The sequence below is a fragment of the Radiomyces spectabilis genome (assembly GCF_025331425.1).
Source record: "Radiomyces spectabilis strain NRRL 2753 chromosome Unknown BYT42scaffold_2, whole genome shotgun sequence".
NCBI lineage: Eukaryota > Fungi > Mucoromycota > Mucoromycetes > Mucorales > Radiomycetaceae > Radiomyces > Radiomyces spectabilis.
Genome location: NW_026251927.1, coordinates 1544338 through 1563587, shown reverse-complemented (window position 1 = coordinate 1563587; position 19250 = coordinate 1544338). Strand labels below are relative to the sequence as shown.

Genomic DNA, 19250 nt, shown 5'->3' with positions numbered 1-19250 from the left:
CGCTATTTTCGTTGTTAGGACAGGGAGGAACGACTTATAGACGGTTCGTTATTGCAACGTTCGACGGGAACAGCAATATGGCGCGATTTTCTACGATTGGGACATGCAAAGAAGGTCAAAATGGTCTCACATGGATCGCTACAACAGTAAGGTGTGGATGACGAAAACAATTGTTTATGTCTTTCTTGGTAGGGTTGGTCGTGGAATGAAAGCATAGAAAAGAAGGTTGCTTCTGCGGCTTGGTAACTTTTCTCGGGACATGGTGGATTATATTCCGGAGTACATCAATGCAGAAGATCCAAACATTAGTAGGACACCGATTGAAAGCTCGGGTACAACTTACGAAACCGAAACCGGAAACTCAACATGCCGTTGTCAATATTGATACGATTCTTCCGGTGACGGCCCCGAAGCTCTACTACAGCGACCATCTACGACGCCTATCATAGCCGACATATCGTACCCCAAAATTTGTTGTTATTCATGACAGCTAGTGGATCTTATATCGGTCGTACGCGTACCAGCCATAGAGGCTGGGTGAAAGATACTGTGGGGAAGTACGGCTGTTCTTAGCACATATTCATGAAGGTATTTTTGGTGGGTTCGTGTAACCATGGTGTTGCAATTCTTATAAATTAGGGGCGAAAAGCTGTTGTGCTCGTTGAGAATCGTGGAAAGGATGAAAATGAATGGAGCCGGAATACCAATACCATGGCGCATCTACGCCGGAGATAGGGTCGTATGTAAACGGATGCTGTACATCGATGATTTCGGCCGACTGATCAAATCTTCCGTGTTTCGCGTGTTATAATGCTTCTTGTGGCATGGGCAAGGGAAAAGTTAGTTGTGAACTTACCAGCAGATAATGTTGATAGCGAGAATAAAATCCTTTTTTTACCTGCAATATGGAAAGACGTCAAATAGCTAACATCACGTTGAAAGCTTAATTAAATTAACAATTTCGAAGTTTCCAGGTATTTTTCGAGAGTAATCCCGGTGCAGGTACTGTCTGCCTTAAACATTAAAAAGCGTGTGATTTTTGAAGAATCGTTTTATGTATGATGCGATAGTCCTACTGAGTAATTTTTTTTCCACAAATGATCTCGAATCAATGTGGACAACAGAAAATGGCGATTCTAAAAATGTGGAGGGATCATGACTGGCACCTAAAATTTTGAACTGAGATCATTATCCGCCGCCAATTTATGCATGTAAACATGGAATATTTCCATCACAAACTTACTTGTCATGATCAGAAACCCATTTATTTATCCTGAACAAGAAAATATACAGCGACGATGTGGATGCAACGCTTATGCCTCCTGATTTCCGTGTTTGTCAAGAAATAGCCGTTTTGGGAAATGTCAACGCAGGGGCGGATCGACGCTTTGACCGTAAACTTTGTGTTTCATCAGTGCAACCCCGAAATTATGACATCCAGGTACTAAGGTTACTTCCGAACGAGACAATGCAAATCAACATATCGAGCTATCTATTGGAAATACGATGGTGAAGTCCAGCTAACATCTAATACGAGGAATAATATGGATAGGATACTATTTCACGGTTATGATGTTTTTAAACATGTAAGCAGGCGATCGTGTAACCAGGAGCAATTGTCACGTAGCAGCACGAAACAGCACGCTTTTGGCCCATTTTGATCGAAATAACCGCTACAAAATAAATTGATGCTTTCCACACTGCCAGCACTGCTTGCTCTGGCAGTAGAAAATCTACAGGGTGCTGGCGCTAAGTTAAATGGCGGCCCAAAAAAGGAAATTCGAGTGTAATTTTTTTTATTGTTCAAGAAAAGGAAATCAGGACGTGGTTTTTTTTTTCTCTTTGAGTATTTATTCTAATCAAACGCGACAATTTTTAATTTCTTTTTCTTTATTGTTTACAGAATTCCTTGACTTACTCGTAAGTATAGCTCAGTAACTTTTTTCTCGCTTTGTTGCCCTGATTTTCTCACTGTTTTCTTTTTAGTTAAAATGCTTCTTAACGCTTTCTCTCGTTCTCTCTCTCGTCCTCTCTCTCGTTCTCTCTCTCGTCCTCTCTCTCGTTCTCTCCCTCATTCTCTCTCTCGATCTCTCTCTCGTTCCCGCGCTTGTTCCCGCGCCCGTGCCTTGGGTGTCCAACATCCGTTGCACCGAATTTTTAAAAGACGCCAGCGCCACGTTGTGGCAATTTCGAAGGCGGTCACGAAGCACCACCTGTTTTTCTTTGAGCCTGTGCTCCCTAGTAAGGACAATGCGCGCAACGAAAAAGTCTCAGAACTAAGAAAACTTAACGCAAATTATTGATACTGTAGAGCTTTCGCACGTTGAAGAAGCCGCCGACGTGCGTACCAGAAAGCGAAAGCAGTACGCCGTGGAAATCGGCAAGACGGACGAACGGCCCAGCAAGAAGGTCAAGGTTCATCTGGGCCCTCCCCATTTCGAACCGGTGTTGCCCAGTAAGAACCATCCGCGCAATAAAAAATTCATAAAAACTCACCAAAACTTTTTACGCACTTAGAACTGTGGCCGACGGGAATTCCTCCCGCCCACCCTCCCAGAGCCCAAAAGCGGGCCAATGACGTGGCTGCTGTCTGCTCTCCTTCGGTCTGCCCGCAAAAGCACCAGCGGGCAGCCGAAAACGATAAACCCGTTCAAGTTCCCGCGGCCAAAAAGCAAAAGTTGGTCGCGGGTAAGCCCACCGTCGTCGTCCGTCCTCCTCCGTCGGCCTGCCCGAAGAAACGTCAATGGGCAGCCGACGATGACCAGGCTCCATTTGAGGAGCGACCATCAAAGAAGGCAAAGACCCTCAATAAGGGCAAGTCGGTCGCCGTTCCCTTGGCACGCGTTGTCAAAGCTGAGCCTCTGTGGCTCCTTCAGTTAAGATTGGTGGCGCCAATCAAGGAGCCACAGAGGCTGGTCCCTTCGTCCATGAAGGGGCCAAATATGTGCATCCCGGGAACAACTTTTGGTCAGTTTATTTGTTCAGTGCGCTTTTTACAACGTATAACTAAGACTTCTTTTATTTGCACCATAGTTCCCGTCGTCACCGCCACCCCCCTTGACTGGTAAGTTGCCCAGCAGCCATCAGCATATGAGTCACATAGTCATATTAACCATATTTTTCTTTTATTAGGCGTCCCGTCACCCAGTGAATTGCAAGCTTCGACCGGCTGGGTGTGCAAAGTGGCGCCTTCGGGTGTCGCTTTGGCTGGAGAGTAGCCCTTTGTGGTTTGCTTTTCCAGTTCGTGGTTCAAGTCACCTCTGCCAGTGAAGGCTTCGCTAGCGATAGCTCCCACATGATCCGAGGTTGCTTCGTACTGTCTCTGCTCGCCGCTGTTCTTTCTCCTCCAAAGTCATCCAGTGAGCCTTGGAACTCGCAAACCCTTTCAGTGGAACCTTTTCTTTTTGGCCCCCCCCCCTTTTTCTTTCTCTACTTTACCCTTTCCCTTCCCCCATATTTTTTATTTCCCTCTTTTCCCCCCCTCTCCTCTCTTTTCGTTCGTACCAAGTCCCGGCAACCCAGCAACACGACGATCGACGAAGACCAGCACACCGGCAATTCGACGATTCGACAATTCAGCAATCGGCATCCAGCAACTCGACATCCGGCATTACGACAGGTAAGATTTCCAGCATTTCGACATTTCAGCACGACACGACGATCTCCAGCAATTCGACATTACGACATTCGGCACTGCGGCAACTCGACAATTCGGCGTTTTCGGCACGTCGACCAGCAACTTGGTTTTTTTCCTTCCCCTTCCCTTTCCCCTTTTCTTTTTCTTTTTCTCACTGAATGTAATGGTTTGCTTGGAGATCCAAGCAAGGAGGGCGGCGGATGGAGGGGAGCAGTTGTGTGGGTGGAGCGGTGCGGGCGCCTTGGGGAAACGGAGCAAATGAGCTAGTGGGGTTGGAGCTGGTAAGTGGCTTGAATTGCGTCGCACTCAGTCGGTCACCGACGTCGCGGGGCTGGTAAGGCCCTTACTGTAAAGGAGGCCAAAGCAAGCAAGCCAAAGCAGGCGAATCGAGTCAGTCACGAACAATCAAGCCAGTCAAGGAAGTCAAGCCAGCCAAGGAAACCAAGCCAGCCAAGGAAATCAAGCCAGCCAAGGAAGTCAAGCCAGTCAAGCAAATCAAGCCAATCAAGCAAATCAAGCCAATCAAGCATACGTACTGCATTACAACCGGAGTTTGACATTCGATGCAAGTGTGTGTGACGAAGACGAATGGTGTCCGAGAAAAGCAAAAAAGCCAAAAAAAAAAAAAAAAAAGAAAAAAGAAACGAGATGTGGCGCCTTCGCGGAAACCGTACCATCCATCAAATTCAGGCCAATCGATAACCTCAACTACAAAAAAATATGCTACACAATTCTCCATCACAAAAAACCAAGACACTACAATTTATATTGCGACCCATCCACATCATCCATATCCATATCCATATCCACATCTACATACACATACACATCCATATCAACTTACCAATCCACAACCATATTCTTATACACATTTATGTACACATTTGTTTTCGTTCCGCCACACTTGTATTGACTTATCATCCTCTGAATCTTTTTATATGCTTATTATCTATTCCATACTGTTATTTCTTTTTAAACTTTCATTATCTTGCTTGCATCATCTACTGTCTAAATATCCATTCAAAATAAAAAATATCTCTTGTATTGTTATTTGAAGTTCATCTTCTTGAAATGTTACGCTTTGATTCTCCAATTAAGCCCATTGGCCTCGGCCACTTCCGTATACCTCTTTCACAGCGATACAGGCATGAAACGAGCGACCATAATCCAGGAACATGAATGGATCATGGCTGATGGTCAAAACATTTGGGCGGAGATCCCAGAATTCCCTATGCAATGCATGTCAACATGCATATGCCCATATTCCATCAGTTCTTGTTATTTGTGAATGACTTTGGATCTTTTGCTAATAGGCTTTGCTCTTAGCTTGTAATTTTGTTGTTTGACTCATTTAACTATAGAAACGTCGGTTTCATTCGTATACCTCGATACGGGTCGACGCCGGCCATTCAGTGTTTCACAATGCGACAGCACTGTGTATCATTCAGGCACCGCAAAAATATTTCCCAAATGAAATAAAGAAATGGATTTGGACTCCATTCTTCGTCGCAAAGACATGGTTTTTTTTTTCGGCTGCCTACAAACAAAATTTATTCAGAGCAGTCATCAATAAATAGAAGCTTATGTAAGATCGTGCTATTGATAAATATAAGCAGCCGACAGTGTGACCTGGAGCATTTTTCACGTACCAATATGATATGACATGTTTGGAAGCAGTTTCACCAAGATAGGTCATAAAAAAAAAAACAAATGTGGCTTGATAGTAAAAAACTGATGTAGATGAAAGGTTTTATTAAAGCGAGGCGAAGCCGAGCACAGACTTCTGGGGTGAAGCGATTTTTGAGCTGATCCCCGAGTTAAAATGATTTTCTGAATGATATCTTAATCAAACGCAACGAGTAAGTTTTTGGTTTTTCAAAAAGCGGTTTTGTTCTTCGTAACGGGACCATGTTATATGTCATTGAAAGAACGACCACCCACCATATAATGGATCACTGAATATAAAAGCTAATTTGCAGCAATGCAACTTTTGTTATTGCATGGAGAAGTTACTCAAATATCGTTATTTAAAAACGTAAAAGTCCCGGATGGAATAAAGTTCTCCACTTCGCAAAATTGCATGTTCCTGACAGATCGATTACTGTGGAGACACCTGACGCCAGAGAATTGTCATGCACACATTGCTTTGACCTGCATATCAGCGATCCGTGTCTGTGCAACCATTAATGCCACCTTCCAAAAAAAAAAAAAAAAAAAAAAAAACCATAGCTTCAAGGAATCGACGGACGTTTTTAACTTTTCAAATGTGATTCCCGTATATGTCTATACTGCCAACATCTATGTCCCAATACATCCAATGTTATATACATGCTTTAATGATTCACTCATTTAGAGCAAGCGTTCACCGTCAAACATGATCTGTCTTTCTTTTGCGATCACTTTACGGCAGACCGGTTGCAAACCCTTTACCAACGCAAGAAGTGAGTGGGGCACTAAGGATAAATGAGTATTTCATGCATTTATAAAGTCATTCAAAAATGGTTACTTACAGTATAGCCACTAGGATTCTTTTCCAAATAAAGCTAAAATAGGTTGCCGAGTATGTTAATGCGCTGCCAAAATTTTTAACTTGTGGCTCGAGAGCGACTTACCTGGTGATACGTCTCAGCATCGTAAAAAGTGCTGGCTGGCTCAATCTTGGTAACGATTTTTTTATCCTTGTAATGCTTTTCCTGGACTTCTTGGGTGACCTTTTCGGCAACAGCTTTCTGGTCTGGAGAATGATAAAAGATAGCGGAACGATACTGTGAACCAACATCAGGACCTTGAGCATTGACGGTGGTAGCATCTAACATAACCCAGAGCGTTAAATATCCACGATTATATGATACCATAATCTCCAAGCTTATTTACCATGAATTCTATAGAAAAATTCTACAAGTGTGTCATAAGACACTCGCTTCGGATCAAAGCTGATTTCCACGGCTTCAGCGTGATCGGTGTTGCTGGTGCAAACCTGCATCGCAAATCGATTTAGACATGATCTATACAAGTTACTGATTGCTGTGAGAGTTTACCTCCTTATAGGTGGGATTATCGGTGTGACCACCTATATAGCCTACTCGGGTTTCAATGCCGTCTTTCTTAAAGTGCTTATTGTAGAGATGCTCTACACCCCTAAAAAATGGCGATCGTTAATATCCAAGATTGCATCATTGGTTATCCCTTGGAATTTACCAGAAGCATCCGGCAGCAAATGTGGCTTTTTCAGTCATTGTAGAAGTGGAAGGACGTGAGGATGAGAATAAGTGTCGACCGATTTGAAGAGTTCGGGAAAGGAAGGACATTAGTAATCGAGGAGCGGATATCAAGTATGACTTGCTTCTATCACAATGACTGAAAAACTTATCAACTCCGAGCTTGCGCAATCGGTGATCTGAAATTAGCCATAAACCGGGCCTCTAAGCAGCCGAAATTAAACGACCAATCAAAAGTGAAAGCCCATTCAAGCCATTCGAAACAAATACAAAAAACAATCAGATAAGATTAAAATTGGATGCAAAAGGATGAATTATCTCGGTTTTGGAGTGATAGCGGGATATTTTTTGGTTAGAATGCATGATGAAGGGTCGACTATTTATGAGAAAGACATGATACAATGCGGGCGTAAGGGAGAATGGGATGTAAGTGAACATTGGGTGCGGGTATTTTACAAATGGAGAACGGTATGCTACTGGAAAACTACAGGAATAGATATTCATATTCACGGCGCAAGCTGCGATAGAACGAGCTGCACTCGACGATGCCGAGGGCGGATCTAATAAAGGAAAGAGCGACGCGCATGAGTGTCTAAAAAGTGTGGCAGCGTAAAGATGCAGTAAAATGCTTACTTTGGAAACATGTAAGGAGATGCTGAGGCTGGGATGTAGACTCTGAACGGGGGCTGAATGTCGGTATGTTTAAAGGAAGAAGACGGGTTTTCTTCGTCATGTGCCACAGATGATTCCTTAATGGATTGGCCACGCATGACCCATTTTTTGAGAATTTCGACTTCAATATTTCCCAAGATAAGTTGCTCAACGTGATAGAGGAGTAAGGGTGTGGATAAAACACCAATAGTTCCGGGATCGCCGTTCTGATACAGAACATTGATGAGCGGCACGCCCATGGCGACCGTTTTGGTGGCCCCGCAGAACTGTCAGTGCACAAAAGATAACGCAACGTCAGTGTTTCTACAACAAAAAATAACACAGAAAAAAAAATAGAGCCAAACATACCATGACAGCCACTGTATCTTCACGTGAGTATCGCCATCGTTGCACCCATGATGATGATGTGGAACGCCAAGGAAGAAATGCGGCCACGAAACACACCAGCGAAAACAGGATATACAATCCTGCGTTAATGATGGCCACTGCAACGATATCCTGGACGGTGACGGCGGAAAATGAACCTGCGTGAATGGCATCGGAAAACACCGACCACACCATCAGCAGGAGTGCCACACTGCTCACGTCCGATAATCGGTATTTGACTTTGAATTTCGCGACCGGTTCGGTGAACATCCACTGGACGATCTGGCCAACGATCAACGGCGCTAGCACGGTTACACCAAGCTGCTTCAAAACAGACACAAAATCTACCACATCGCCCGTTTTATCGACTTGTTCATGTTCAGGTGTGGCGTTCAATAAGGGTCCCTGGAACGTGGAAACCAGAGCAGGGGAGACGAAAATGCCTACAGAGAAAAAACATCCAAAATTTTAATTGACTTTTTCGGCAACTGATTTTTTTTTCCTGGTCCGGCGTTTCTCGATGACGTACCTAGAATATTTCCGAAAGCGGCATTCATCAGCGCTGTGATGGTGATGATGATGATAAATTAAAGGAGGCAAGTTGTTGGAAATGACGAGGAGAGAAAAAAAAACGAAAAAAACAAGGAAGCACAACAGTGTGAGCATTGAGTACAACAGGAAAATGGCCATCGGTTGGTGTTACCTGAGGCTTCGTTGCCTTTTGCATTTTTGGTCATGACGACATTCGATGAAACTGTTGTCGGAGTGGATGCGGCGATGACGATGCCAACCAGGAGTTGAGAGTTGAGAGGGAGATGAAACTTGAAGAATATTAAGACGAGTCCGAAAACGAAGAAAGGAATAAAGACGAGGTTGATGAACTGGACAAGAAAATGGAGTCGGATACGGAGGATGGTCTGGGCGAGGATCCGTGTGCGCAGCGATAGTCCGGAGATCAAAAATATTACAATGACCGCTCCTAAAATCCGATCATCAACAATCGATAACTCAAGCTCTGGTAAAATTTTCTTTTCTTATGGTGGTACAAAGAAAAAAAAAGATGCAATGCGCAGAAATGGGAAGAACAGCAAAGAAAGAAAGGAATCATTTGATTGATAATTACCCCATTTGATGGTCCATTCTGCGCGTAGATAACCGCCTCGTCTTGCTACATTAGGAAATTTCCAGGATAACAGGATGGCGACTCCAAGGCCCAGCAAGAACCAGTATTTGATGAACAGCCGGAGTAGGCAAGACTTCACCCGCAAATACGACTCCTTCCATTTTGATCTTTTGACGGATACCATGGTTGGATTGGATTTTTCACTGAAGAATGAGGCGGAGACTGGGAATTTGGAGACCGTTTGTGCATGGGTCAAGTAGTTGGGATCATCCATGTTCATACTCACAGAGTTGATCATTTCCTCAGAGTCTGAAGGATTGGGAACGATGAAAACAAAGAAAAAACCGACAGAGTGAAATTCAAGCACCAAGGGAAACAAAAGAAGAACCAGGAATTGGATGCCATGCTTCGGCCGTATTATATACTCAAATTCTGTGCAGCTATTCTATACCGTTTTTCTGTGGGGCATTTTGCGTATGTCTATTTGACTATTCATTCAACAGACAGTGGGGAGATGGCCGTTAAGGAAACGATGCTGCGTTCTCACTGATGGTTTTTTTTTTTCATGTGTCTGCATGAGACATCTACCTCCCGAATGGAGTTGGCGGCGTTTGAAAATGCTATTTTTCGTATTTTCTCTCCTTTGGACGGTCAAAATGGAAAAAAAAATTGGGCCATGTCACTTTCAGCCGAGAAGGGAAAAAAGATCGTTATCTGAGACCCGCACACCTTCTTTTTCTTTTTCTTGTTTTTATCACGAAAAAAAGGTCTCTTTTTTTCTTGTCCACTCTTCCACCTTTTTTTTTTTTAAAGTTCGTATTAAAGGACTAGGCTTGCTTTCTATTTTTTATTACAGTTAATAATTTTTCTTACCTTTTTTTGATCACATCACACCTCCTTGGTACGTGCGTCGATTACTATTGTTCCGTTTCCATGTAAGTATCATTGCAACTTGAGTGCATGAAATAAAAATAACTTTGTCTAAATGTATTCGTGTTCATTGCCGGTTGCAACCGTCCGTCACCATCACTATTAAAGAAGAAATGTCTGCTTCACTCGCTCCGCCCGCCAAGGCTCGTTCGACTGATGTCCCTTATTTGTACGCCCTTACACTCGATGACGATGGATCGCCGGAACCAGACAAAACAGTAGGTGTTTTTTTCTTTTTTCGTTTTTGCCCGTTACTGCAGTGAGGGAAAAGGGAAAAAAGGGGGAGGAGGGAGGGAAAGGAAATATCAAGTTTCAAACAACAAACGTGAGAGATTGATAATGGGTTGCTCATCGAACCACTTTATGCACAACAATGCAAGTTACCGTTTCGTTGTTGGACCTTTTGCGTTATGTTGATATTTGGATGGTTGATTTTTCACAACGAAGGGAAAAAGGATGCAAAAAACAAAAATAAGTGTGGGCTCGCTCATTTTCCCTCATTTATGTACGCATTGCATTTACCATGGCCCGTTGCTGACATTGCATATTGCATAGTACGTCCGGATTCCATTATCCGAGAAAGATGATTTGTTGCGATTCGTTTTGAAGCCAGGATCTCTCGCCAGTGGTAATCATGCAATGCTCCACATCAATTATCCTATCCAAGGGTAAGATTTGAACTTTGTCCATGGTCAGGCGGATCAATTCTTTCTCACAGTATCTGCCTGTTTTTTCTTTTTGGGCCACATTAGATCCTTTGATCGAAGCACGTTCTATTCCGTCAAGTAAGCAAAGATAGCGAGTGCATGAGATTGCATCTCGAAACTGACTGTCATCTACGCATTGCCATTAGTTTCATTATAGACCCCAATTTGCTGCATGCATATTGTGATATTGCATTGACGGTCCCGGGCGCTTACGAGTATTATGTCGATTACCAAGTTGGCCAGAAAACGCATCGCTCCCAATCAGGCTATGTCGTGGTCGAACCGAGGTTGTGGGTGAAAAAGGGTGCCACATCCGAAAAAGCACTCTTGCCATTGGACGCTTTAATGATTTTATCTCTGGTGCCGAAATGGATGGGTCCCTTATCACAGTGGCAATCGCTTATCGATATGATCGAATACGAAGGCTACAACATGATTCATTTCGTTCCCATGCAACAACGTGGTGGATCCAATTCACCTTACTCCATCGCCGATCAGCTCGCCTTTTCTCTCGACCTGTTTGACGAGAAGGATCGTAACAAGAGTAACGAAGAACTCACCAAATTGATGCAGAACATGCTTGAACACATTCAGTCCGATCATGGCATCTTGTGTCTTTCCGATGTCGTGTGGAACCATACCAGTTTCGACTCCGCTTTCTTGAACGAACATCCCGAAGCAGGTAATGACGTCGCGTCATATAGCATGCACCGATTGATGAGTACACTATTAATTCGGAAATGAAACATGTAATTTGGTGAATTAGGCTACAATCTCCATAATTCACCCCACCTTGTCCCTGCGTATGAATTGGATACCGCTTTGATCAAATTATCTGGCAAACTTCATGAACTGGGTCTAAAGTCCAAAGTGGAGTCTGGTCATGATATAGACGCCATTATGAATTATATTCGGGATCACACCATTCAGGAACTCAAATTGTACGAATACAAGGTCATCGACGTCCAGAAACAAACAGAGATTTTCAGAAAATCGCTGCAAGAACGCACCCAATGCGACCCCACGCAGTACGGTCATGCGCAGCAACTTTCTTTCAAGGAACAGGCCGCGCTGTTGGGCAAGGATGCTATTCAACCCGGCCATCTCGGTACGCGTTTCCATAGATCAGTTGATCAGTCTCGTGCCCTTTCCATTGTTTTGGCCATTGCTGGATTGCAGTCTATCGACGATGTCAATAATGACCATGTGAACCAATTAACCGACTTGTTCCAACGTCTCTTGGATGAATACAACTTGCCTCATTACAAGGAATATGACGAAGACGTCAGGATAGCATTGGACAATATCAAGAATCGGTTGGCATATACTCGTCTGGATGCCAATGGACCCAAGTTAGGGGAAATCAGTGAAAGGTAAAATCTCTTTTTTTTTTTCTTTCTCATTGGGTTAGACTGGGCCAACGAGTGGAAAAAAGAGAGAATTTGGGGGGGGGGGAAACCGAAGAGGAACGGGAAATGCTGCGACCCGGAAATGGAGCCGATGAGATGAAAAGCAGGGAATGAGATGGACTGGGAAAAGCTGTGCAACAATCCGTTTTAGGAAGGTGAAACGATCGTTTTCTTTGTATTTATTTTTTCCCAAACGATGGGTGCATGACAATGGTTCCCGCTGTTTGGCGGGGCTTGAAAGGTGGAATCCAGGGAAGAAGTAAAAAATTCATGAGTGTAATCAGGGGATGACTTGCAGATGAGGAAGGGAGGCGATGATGGATCAAAAAATCAGTGATCTGAGCAAATGGTGCAGCATGGATGGAATCTAACCTCTCCTATTTCTTTCTGCTTCATTTTCTCTTGCATGAAGTAATCCGCTTATAGAAACCTACTTTACGCGCTTGAACCAAGATGATACCACCCATCCCAAGGGTAGCATGCAATTAGCCAACAATGGCTGGATCTGGAATGCCGACCCGCTCAAAGATTTTGCCGGTCCCGATTCGTCAGCTTACCTTCGACGTGAAGTGATCGTGTGGGGGGATTGTGTCAAGCTTCGTTACGGTCAATCCCCAGAAGAGAATCCCTGGCTTTGGCACCATATGCGTACCTACACCGAACAGATTGCTAGCATGTTCCAGGGTATCCGCATTGACAACTGCCATTCCACACCCATTCACGTGGCCGAATACTTGCTGGATGCAGCCCGTCAAGTCCGTCCGGACCTTTATGTTGTTGCAGAATTGTTCACCGGTTCTCCTGAAAAGGACAACATGTTCGTGTCGCATCTCGGTATCCACTCCCTCATCCGCGAAGCCATGCAAGCGTGGGATCCTCACGAGTTATCGAGATTGGTCCATCGCCACGGTGGAAAACCGGTCGGAAGCATGGACGAAGCCATGATCTGGAAAACGGTTAAATATGAAGGCAATCAGTACGATCAAGTCTTGCGAATCCCGATCCTCCAAGGCAGCATGCCACGTGCACTGTTCATGGACTGTACTCACGATAATGAAACACCTGCACAAAAACGGACCCCACAAGATGCATTGCCCAATGCTGCCGCTGTAGCATTTTCCAACTGCGCCATTGGCAGCGTTAAAGGCTACGATGAAATCTATCCAAAGTTGCTCGATATCGTCAACGAGACCCGATGCTATGAGCCCAAACCCAACTACGATCAAGGCATCATCAAGATGAAGCATCAGTTGCAGAATCTTCATCTGGAAATGACACTCAAGGGTTTCACCGAGGTCCATGTTCACCAAGAAAACGATTACCTTCTCGTTCACCGACAACATCCAGGTTCTCAACGAGGTTATCTCCTGATCAGTCGTACCGCTTTCCCCGGTCAACACACCGGTTTGGCCCCGATTAAACTTCGCGGCACCAAAGCCACCTTCATGTTTGGAGGTTCGCTCAAGGTCGAATCAGTCACCTGCAACGACGATAATCAATATTTGCATGGGTTCCCTAGCCACGTCGAGGAACTGCCCTCTCCACGATTCGAAGAAAAGGAGGATCATCTCGGTCAGTTCACTGAAGTCATTCTTCCTGATCACTTTGTCCCTGGCTCAATTATAGTGATCAAGACCTCGATTGGCGATACTTACCAGAAAGCTCAAGATATGGTTTCTTACATGGAAGATGATGTTGTCCAGGATCTTGATTTATTGGACTGCAATATCATTCTTTACCGCTGCGAGGGCGAGGAAATGGATACCACCAACGGCGACGGGGTGTATAATATCCCCAATTACGGCAAATTGGTGTATGCTGGCTTGCAAGGTTTTATCTCGGTCTTGCGCTCGATTATTGAGACCAACGATTTGGGCCACCCCTTCTGCGATAACTTGCGTCAGGGCACATGGGCTCTGGATTACGTGGTGAACCGCTTGCAACGTCACTTGCCCCATTACCCCCATTTGCAGAAGCTTCACGACTGGTTCCAATCTCGCTTCGAGTTGGTCAGGGAAATGCCCGACTTTTTGGTTCCCAAATATTTTGCCATGACAGTTAAAACCGCTTACGACAAGGTGTACGCCCATGCCTTATCGCGCATGTCACCTCTTATCCAAAATGGGGATGCCTTCCTTCACCGCTTGGCTATGACCAGTGTTCAAATGTATGGTATGGTGCCTTCCACGGGTCTTCATCCTACGAAAGCAGGTCCTTCGCTTGCCGCTGGTTTACCTCACTTCACCAACGGTCCTTTCCGTACCTGGGGTCGTGACGTATTTATCTCTTTGCGTGGTTTGATCATGGTCACGGGTCGTTTCGATGTCGCCAAAGAACACATAATCGCCTTTGCAGGTTCGCTCAAACACGGCTTGATCCCCAACTTGTTGGATTCGGTTCGTTATCCTCGTTACAATTCGCGTGATTCAGTATGGTTCTTCATGCAAGCCATCCAAGACTATTATCACTTGGCTCCTGACGGTCATCGTATTCTTGAAGAGAAGGTGCCTCGTCGTTTCCCCAAAGACGATCGTTTTGTTGAAGTGGATGAAGCGTACAAGTATTCCTCCACCGTCGCTGAGGTCATGCAAGAAATCATGGAACGCCATGCCAACGGTATCCACTTTAGAGAACACAATGCGGGCGATCGTATCGATCGACAAATGTCCGATGCCGGTTTCAACATTGATATCGAGGTTGACTGGGAAACCGGTATTCTTGTGGGGGGCAATATTTGGAACTGCGGTACCTGGATGGATAAGATGGGTGAAAGCGAAAAGGCTCACAACAAGGGCTTGCCCGGTACTCCTCGTGATGGTGCCCCTGTGGAAATCACCGGTCTTCTCAAGAGTGCCCTGCGTTTCATCCTTGAATTGAATGCTGCCAATAAATTCAAATGGACTGGTGTAGAAGGTACGTCAACCTATGGTAGTTTGATGCTATCGTACATTATGCTAACATATCACCGGAACCTGTAGTGAACGGTAAGGATATTACCTATGAACATTGGAACGACCTTTTGCAAAAGAATTTCGAGCGTCTCTACTACGTTCCCAAGGGTAAGCACTGACGGATGCAGGGATTGCAGAGCGCCATCTAAACTCTTTTTCGTTACAGATGCATCCGAAGACGATCAGTACGATGTGATTCCCAAGATCATCCATCGTCGTGGCATCTACAAGGATGTGGTGAAAGCTACCAAACCGTACACCGAATATCAATTCCGTCCCAATTTCCCCACGGCGATGTGCGTGGCTCCCGAGTTGTTTAACAAGGACCATGCACGCGACTGCCTCAAGTTTACCAGCGAAACCCTTTTAGGACCTTTGGGCATGCGTACTTTAGATCCGGCCGATCAAGAGTACCGACCTTACTACAACAACAGCGATGACTCGGATGATCCCAGTGTCGCCAAAGGTCGCAATTATCACCAAGGTCCCGAATGGTTATGGTTAACCGGTTTCTTCTTGCGCGCTTGCTTCAAGTTTGACGCTCTCACTTCTCACGACATTGCTCGTATCCTGCGTGCCCATCGTAAAGAAATCACTGTCAATCCATGGGCTGGTCTTGCCGAGTTGACAAACAAGGATGCGGCTCCTTGCTGGGATTCATGCACGACCCAGGCCTGGTCGAGTGCCACCCTGTTAGATTTGATGTATGACTTAATTGAAGGTTAAACCAGCGTAACACGACTATTGACTATTATCAGCACTTAATCAAACTAAATAAACAACGAGCAAACATTGTTTTATTATGATACATTTCTTCACTTTTTACCCAATAACATGGCTCGGAAATCAGCATTACTCTTTTCCTCTGCCGGCTTGGTTTCTGGGTCCTTTGGAAGAGAGGATGGTTCCTCACTCTGTTCCTGCTTTGGTTTCTGAGTCTGTCGGGAAGGCATCGCTAGTCTTGTACCCCTTCGACCGCGTGTCGTTGCCGCGCCACGACCACGATTCGCAGCGGGTGGTTCTGGTGCCTTGAATTCACTAGAAGTTGTAGCTTCTCGTTGGGACGGTTTTGATTTCTTTGCAGTGTCAGTCGACATATCCTCCGACGCTTTTCGTTTCCGCGATGCAGAGGTTGCAGGTTGCGTCTCTGTTGTGCCTTGAGCCTCCTTTTTCGGCCCTTCCTTTTGCTTGGCTCGGTGAGCCGCCTTCTTTTTCTATAATGTAGCAGCACCATGATACAAATCAACGTTAAATTCATAACTTGGTGACGTGATGGACATTACCTTTTGTGTGATCTCCTTTTCCTTTTTACGTTCTTCCTGTGCTTGTTGCTCAGCAATGGCAGACTGTAAAAAGCAAGAATGAGTAACTATTCATCCAGATACTTTAGCATTGGATCCTCAAGCTTACCTGCCATTCTCGAGTCAAGAGATTGGTTTTGTGGTTGATACGGACGAGAGCGTCTTCTACAGAGTCCACAGACCCAATTTCATGTTCCATGGTAAGCCAAGCGTCCATTAAACGTTCAGGGTAATCGAGTCGTTTGACAATAGCCTGCTTGAATAAGGAAACACACGTGTGGTAATTGCCAAGTGATCTGCATAATGAGAATATGGTAAGAATCAGCGAATGGCTATCCACTTCCGCAACAGGCTGACGCACCTTTCAAATTCAATATATCGGACCCAAGCTTCGGCATCTTTACCATGTCTTTTGATGATGGTATCCCATTGCTCTCGTGCTTTCGCTTCGTTTCCCAGCCTTTTGCCCTTTAAATGACATTCTGTAAGTCATCTCAAATCAAATGTTATCCCGGCATATAGCATTGTAGTTACCTCGATAAAGGCATAATAGCGCTCAATACGGTAATAAGGATCGCCCGTTTTCGGATGCGCTGTCAATTGGGTTGATAAGAAACTCATCAATATATTCCATCCATTCATTACTGTGTTACCTTCAGAAAGATATGCAAGACACTCTTCAAATGTCACTCGTAGATCCATGACCGCTTCGTCATCGGCTAGTCATTTCTCTCGCTGTCAGTCATTGCTTTCTTTACCGTCAGACAACTTCCATTTACTTACGATCTTCCCAGTCGACTTGACGTCGCGCATAATCACATTTCGCCATCAAGACTGTGACCAGATCTTCGATACTGGATAATAATGTTTCGTTTCGCAAAGCACGATCAAAGATATCTGCATACCATCGAATAAAGATAAGTGAGAGGGAACACATTACAGTTTCCGATTAAACTGTACCAGTAACTTCTTCTTTGGAACGAGCTCCTGATTCCTGTTATCGCCATGGTCAGCTACATTATCTTATGTCTTCTGCTTGTATGTACATCGTTGATTACATACCATGATTCTCGCCAAATGGGCCCATAACATGCCAGACCATGGGCAATTTCGAACAGCACGCAATGCGATCGTTTCCAAGAAAGCCAAAACTCTTGCTTTTTCCATCTAAGACATGATCATTTTTAGAAAATGCCATGGTTGCCGCATTCCTCGATTTGCCTACCAAAAATAAGATGTAATCGTTCCATAAACCGACATCGGTGCAGTAAAATGCAATGGCGCGTTCGTAAAGACTGCGGACGTAATTTAAGCTGAACTTTTGGCTGGCCACTTTTTCGTTTTCAATATATTGATAAAATACATCGAGGGAATATCCAGTTTCTTTCTGCAAATCGTATACGATGGGATCGTGGATGAGTCCAAGAGGAAATTTTCGGGAAGCGGAAGGGGTTTGGTTCACATACCAGCTGCTGCTCGTAATAGTCTCTCGCTTCGGCAGCTTCTTTGGTTTTTGCATAAATTTTGTTGGCTTCAACGAGACTATTTTCGTAATTGGCATTGTCGTATGTGCTGATGAAAGTGGAGTACTTGTTGAAAGTCTCTTCACATGCTAAATACAATTAGGTCAGCAAACAGTTTTGTTTTTAGCTTCTGATATCACTAGACCGCTTACCAATGTGTAAGGCGTCCAAACGCTCCAAGAAGAGTTGCTTGACTTTGGCGAATCCATCAGGGCTAAATATGATTGTCAAATATATGTTGATTTACTGATGCAACTAATACCTCCTAATTACCTAGGATAACGCTGGACAAGAACGGTTAAGCAGGCGAGGATTTACTGTTGTATTATTTGATACTTACCTCCAAGATCTCCAATTCAAAATCAATGTAGGGATTCCAGATTTCGTGACTCTGCAAGACATGGTAATTACACGCTCTCACGGCTCTTAATAGATCTTCCCGCGTGCTGTCGATCAATTCGGCGACATCATCCATGGACGGTTGCTCTTTGCCATCTGTACCGATTTGGGAATGGAACTTCTCCAAAATAAAATCAATGTAAGATTTCCAGATAGCAATAGCTGATAGAATAGTAATAATAAAAATTAATGTCAGTGTCAGCCACTTTTCCTCACTCATTGTAGGATCATCTTACAGAAGTAGTCTTTTTCGGCTTCACCATATATCTGACGTAATCTTTCCTCCCCTTGTTCCGTTTGCGCTTCCTTTCTCGCATCATTGATCCAATCGAGCCACATATCTAAGATTCGATCGTCAAAACCACATCCTTTCTATAGCCGGGCATGCTATCGATATTTACTTTCGGTCAAGGGGTAAATGTCATGCATGTTTTCGCGAGCCATTTCGAGTTGGTCAGCGAGATCGGCTTGTTGCAAAAGACTAATGAGTTGTACATGCAAATCGTACTGGCTGTTGTCTTGATTCAGCTGTTGTCCAATCACGTCAATTAACAAACTTGAGATCCTCAACAGCGGTTGTAACTGCATTTTCTACCTGATCAGCAATCTCTGGTATGAGTTCAAGTGTATTCAGTGTCTTTTGCGCCTGTTCGGTTTCGGATTCCTCTTGAGGCGCGGGTGGCGGCAGTGCGGGTTGTTCCACGGTCACTTCCAATTGCATTGGCGTTTCCAGAACGACTTCGACGTTATTTTCGGGAGGAGACATGTCAGAAGAACTGAGGTTGTCCGTGTCCATGTTATTTGTATCCGGCATATCAGTTGTATCGGGCATATTGTATTGGAGTTGAAAAGAGGTGTTCTGCCTGCGAAAGCGTGTTGGTGGATTTTTTCATTTTGCTGTCAGTTTCGGGCATTGGGCGTGCTTGTGACTGTGAAACCGAAATTTCCTGCGGATTCAGTTCGGGTAGCTGTTTTCTCTCCAAAGGGGGAAGTGGGTTTCCTCTTGAGGTTATG

The 19250-nt window shown here is 44.5% G+C and overlaps 8 protein-coding genes across 8 annotated transcripts; 3 read left to right on the top strand and 5 right to left on the bottom strand.

Annotated features, from left to right (window-relative positions):
- Positions 1 to 1544: 1544 nt before the first annotated feature.
- BYT42DRAFT_602205 (uncharacterized protein) lies at positions 1545 to 3428 on the top strand (the record flags this gene model as incomplete). The annotated part of the gene is made up of 7 exons (XM_051571043.1): positions 1545 to 1586; positions 1904 to 1920; positions 2165 to 2241; positions 2312 to 2455; positions 2518 to 2967; positions 3034 to 3064; positions 3133 to 3428. 7 exons carry the CDS (start codon positions 1545 to 1547, stop codon positions 3149 to 3151), a joined length of 780 nt encoding a protein of 259 aa, XP_051427280.1. The 3' UTR covers positions 3152 to 3428.
- Positions 3021 to 4052, top strand: BYT42DRAFT_190758 (uncharacterized protein). Its single transcript, XM_051562466.1, has 2 exons — positions 3021 to 3064; positions 3133 to 4052. The coding sequence occupies exon 2, from the start codon at positions 3296 to 3298 to the stop codon at positions 3902 to 3904; it is 609 nt and encodes a 202-aa protein (XP_051427279.1). The 5' UTR covers positions 3021 to 3064; positions 3133 to 3295; the 3' UTR covers positions 3905 to 4052.
- A 1815-nt stretch (positions 4053 to 5867) lies between these two features.
- BYT42DRAFT_556528 (uncharacterized protein) lies at positions 5868 to 7006 on the bottom strand. The gene is made up of 6 exons (XM_051566791.1): positions 6836 to 7006; positions 6676 to 6775; positions 6512 to 6614; positions 6250 to 6446; positions 6148 to 6180; positions 5868 to 6090 (listed from the first exon to the last, which is right to left on the bottom strand). Exons 1-6 carry the CDS (start codon positions 6943 to 6945, stop codon positions 6064 to 6066), a joined length of 570 nt encoding a protein of 189 aa, XP_051427278.1. The 5' UTR covers positions 6946 to 7006; the 3' UTR covers positions 5868 to 6063.
- Positions 7007 to 7064: 58 nt separating this feature from the next.
- On the bottom strand, positions 7065 to 8997 carry BYT42DRAFT_556524 (SBF-like CPA transporter family-domain-containing protein). The gene is made up of 5 exons (XM_051566790.1): positions 8597 to 8997; positions 8423 to 8455; positions 7876 to 8336; positions 7489 to 7793; positions 7065 to 7415 (listed from the first exon to the last, which is right to left on the bottom strand). The coding sequence occupies exons 1-5, from the start codon at positions 8628 to 8630 to the stop codon at positions 7340 to 7342; spliced, it is 909 nt and encodes a 302-aa protein (XP_051427277.1). The 5' UTR covers positions 8631 to 8997; the 3' UTR covers positions 7065 to 7339.
- On the bottom strand, positions 8779 to 9452 carry BYT42DRAFT_190728 (uncharacterized protein). The gene has a single exon (XM_051562465.1). It carries the CDS (start codon positions 9312 to 9314, stop codon positions 8928 to 8930), a length of 387 nt encoding a protein of 128 aa, XP_051427276.1. The 5' UTR covers positions 9315 to 9452; the 3' UTR covers positions 8779 to 8927.
- Positions 9453 to 9745: 293 nt separating this feature from the next.
- Positions 9746 to 15819, top strand: BYT42DRAFT_556521 (glycogen debranching enzyme). The gene is made up of 9 exons (XM_051566789.1): positions 9746 to 9951; positions 10055 to 10164; positions 10502 to 10614; positions 10699 to 10731; positions 10800 to 11335; positions 11420 to 12026; positions 12475 to 14975; positions 15041 to 15121; positions 15180 to 15819. Exons 2-9 carry the CDS (start codon positions 10060 to 10062, stop codon positions 15737 to 15739), a joined length of 4536 nt encoding a protein of 1511 aa, XP_051427275.1. The 5' UTR covers positions 9746 to 9951; positions 10055 to 10059; the 3' UTR covers positions 15740 to 15819.
- Positions 15820 to 15828: 9 nt separating this feature from the next.
- Positions 15829 to 17512, bottom strand: BYT42DRAFT_591897 (uncharacterized protein; the record flags this gene model as incomplete). The annotated part of the gene is made up of 8 exons (XM_051570577.1): positions 15829 to 16227; positions 16297 to 16359; positions 16424 to 16610; positions 16676 to 16782; positions 16849 to 16869; positions 16960 to 17033; positions 17098 to 17211; positions 17377 to 17512. 8 exons carry the CDS (start codon positions 17510 to 17512, stop codon positions 15829 to 15831), a joined length of 1101 nt encoding a protein of 366 aa, XP_051427274.1.
- A 57-nt stretch (positions 17513 to 17569) lies between these two features.
- BYT42DRAFT_190520 (uncharacterized protein) lies at positions 17570 to 19126 on the bottom strand. Its single transcript, XM_051562464.1, has 7 exons — positions 18832 to 19126; positions 18638 to 18764; positions 18473 to 18577; positions 18178 to 18398; positions 18111 to 18121; positions 17990 to 18051; positions 17570 to 17926 (listed from the first exon to the last, which is right to left on the bottom strand). The coding sequence occupies exons 1-7, from the start codon at positions 19066 to 19068 to the stop codon at positions 17658 to 17660; spliced, it is 1032 nt and encodes a 343-aa protein (XP_051427273.1). The 5' UTR covers positions 19069 to 19126; the 3' UTR covers positions 17570 to 17657.
- Positions 19127 to 19250: the final 124 nt, after the last annotated feature.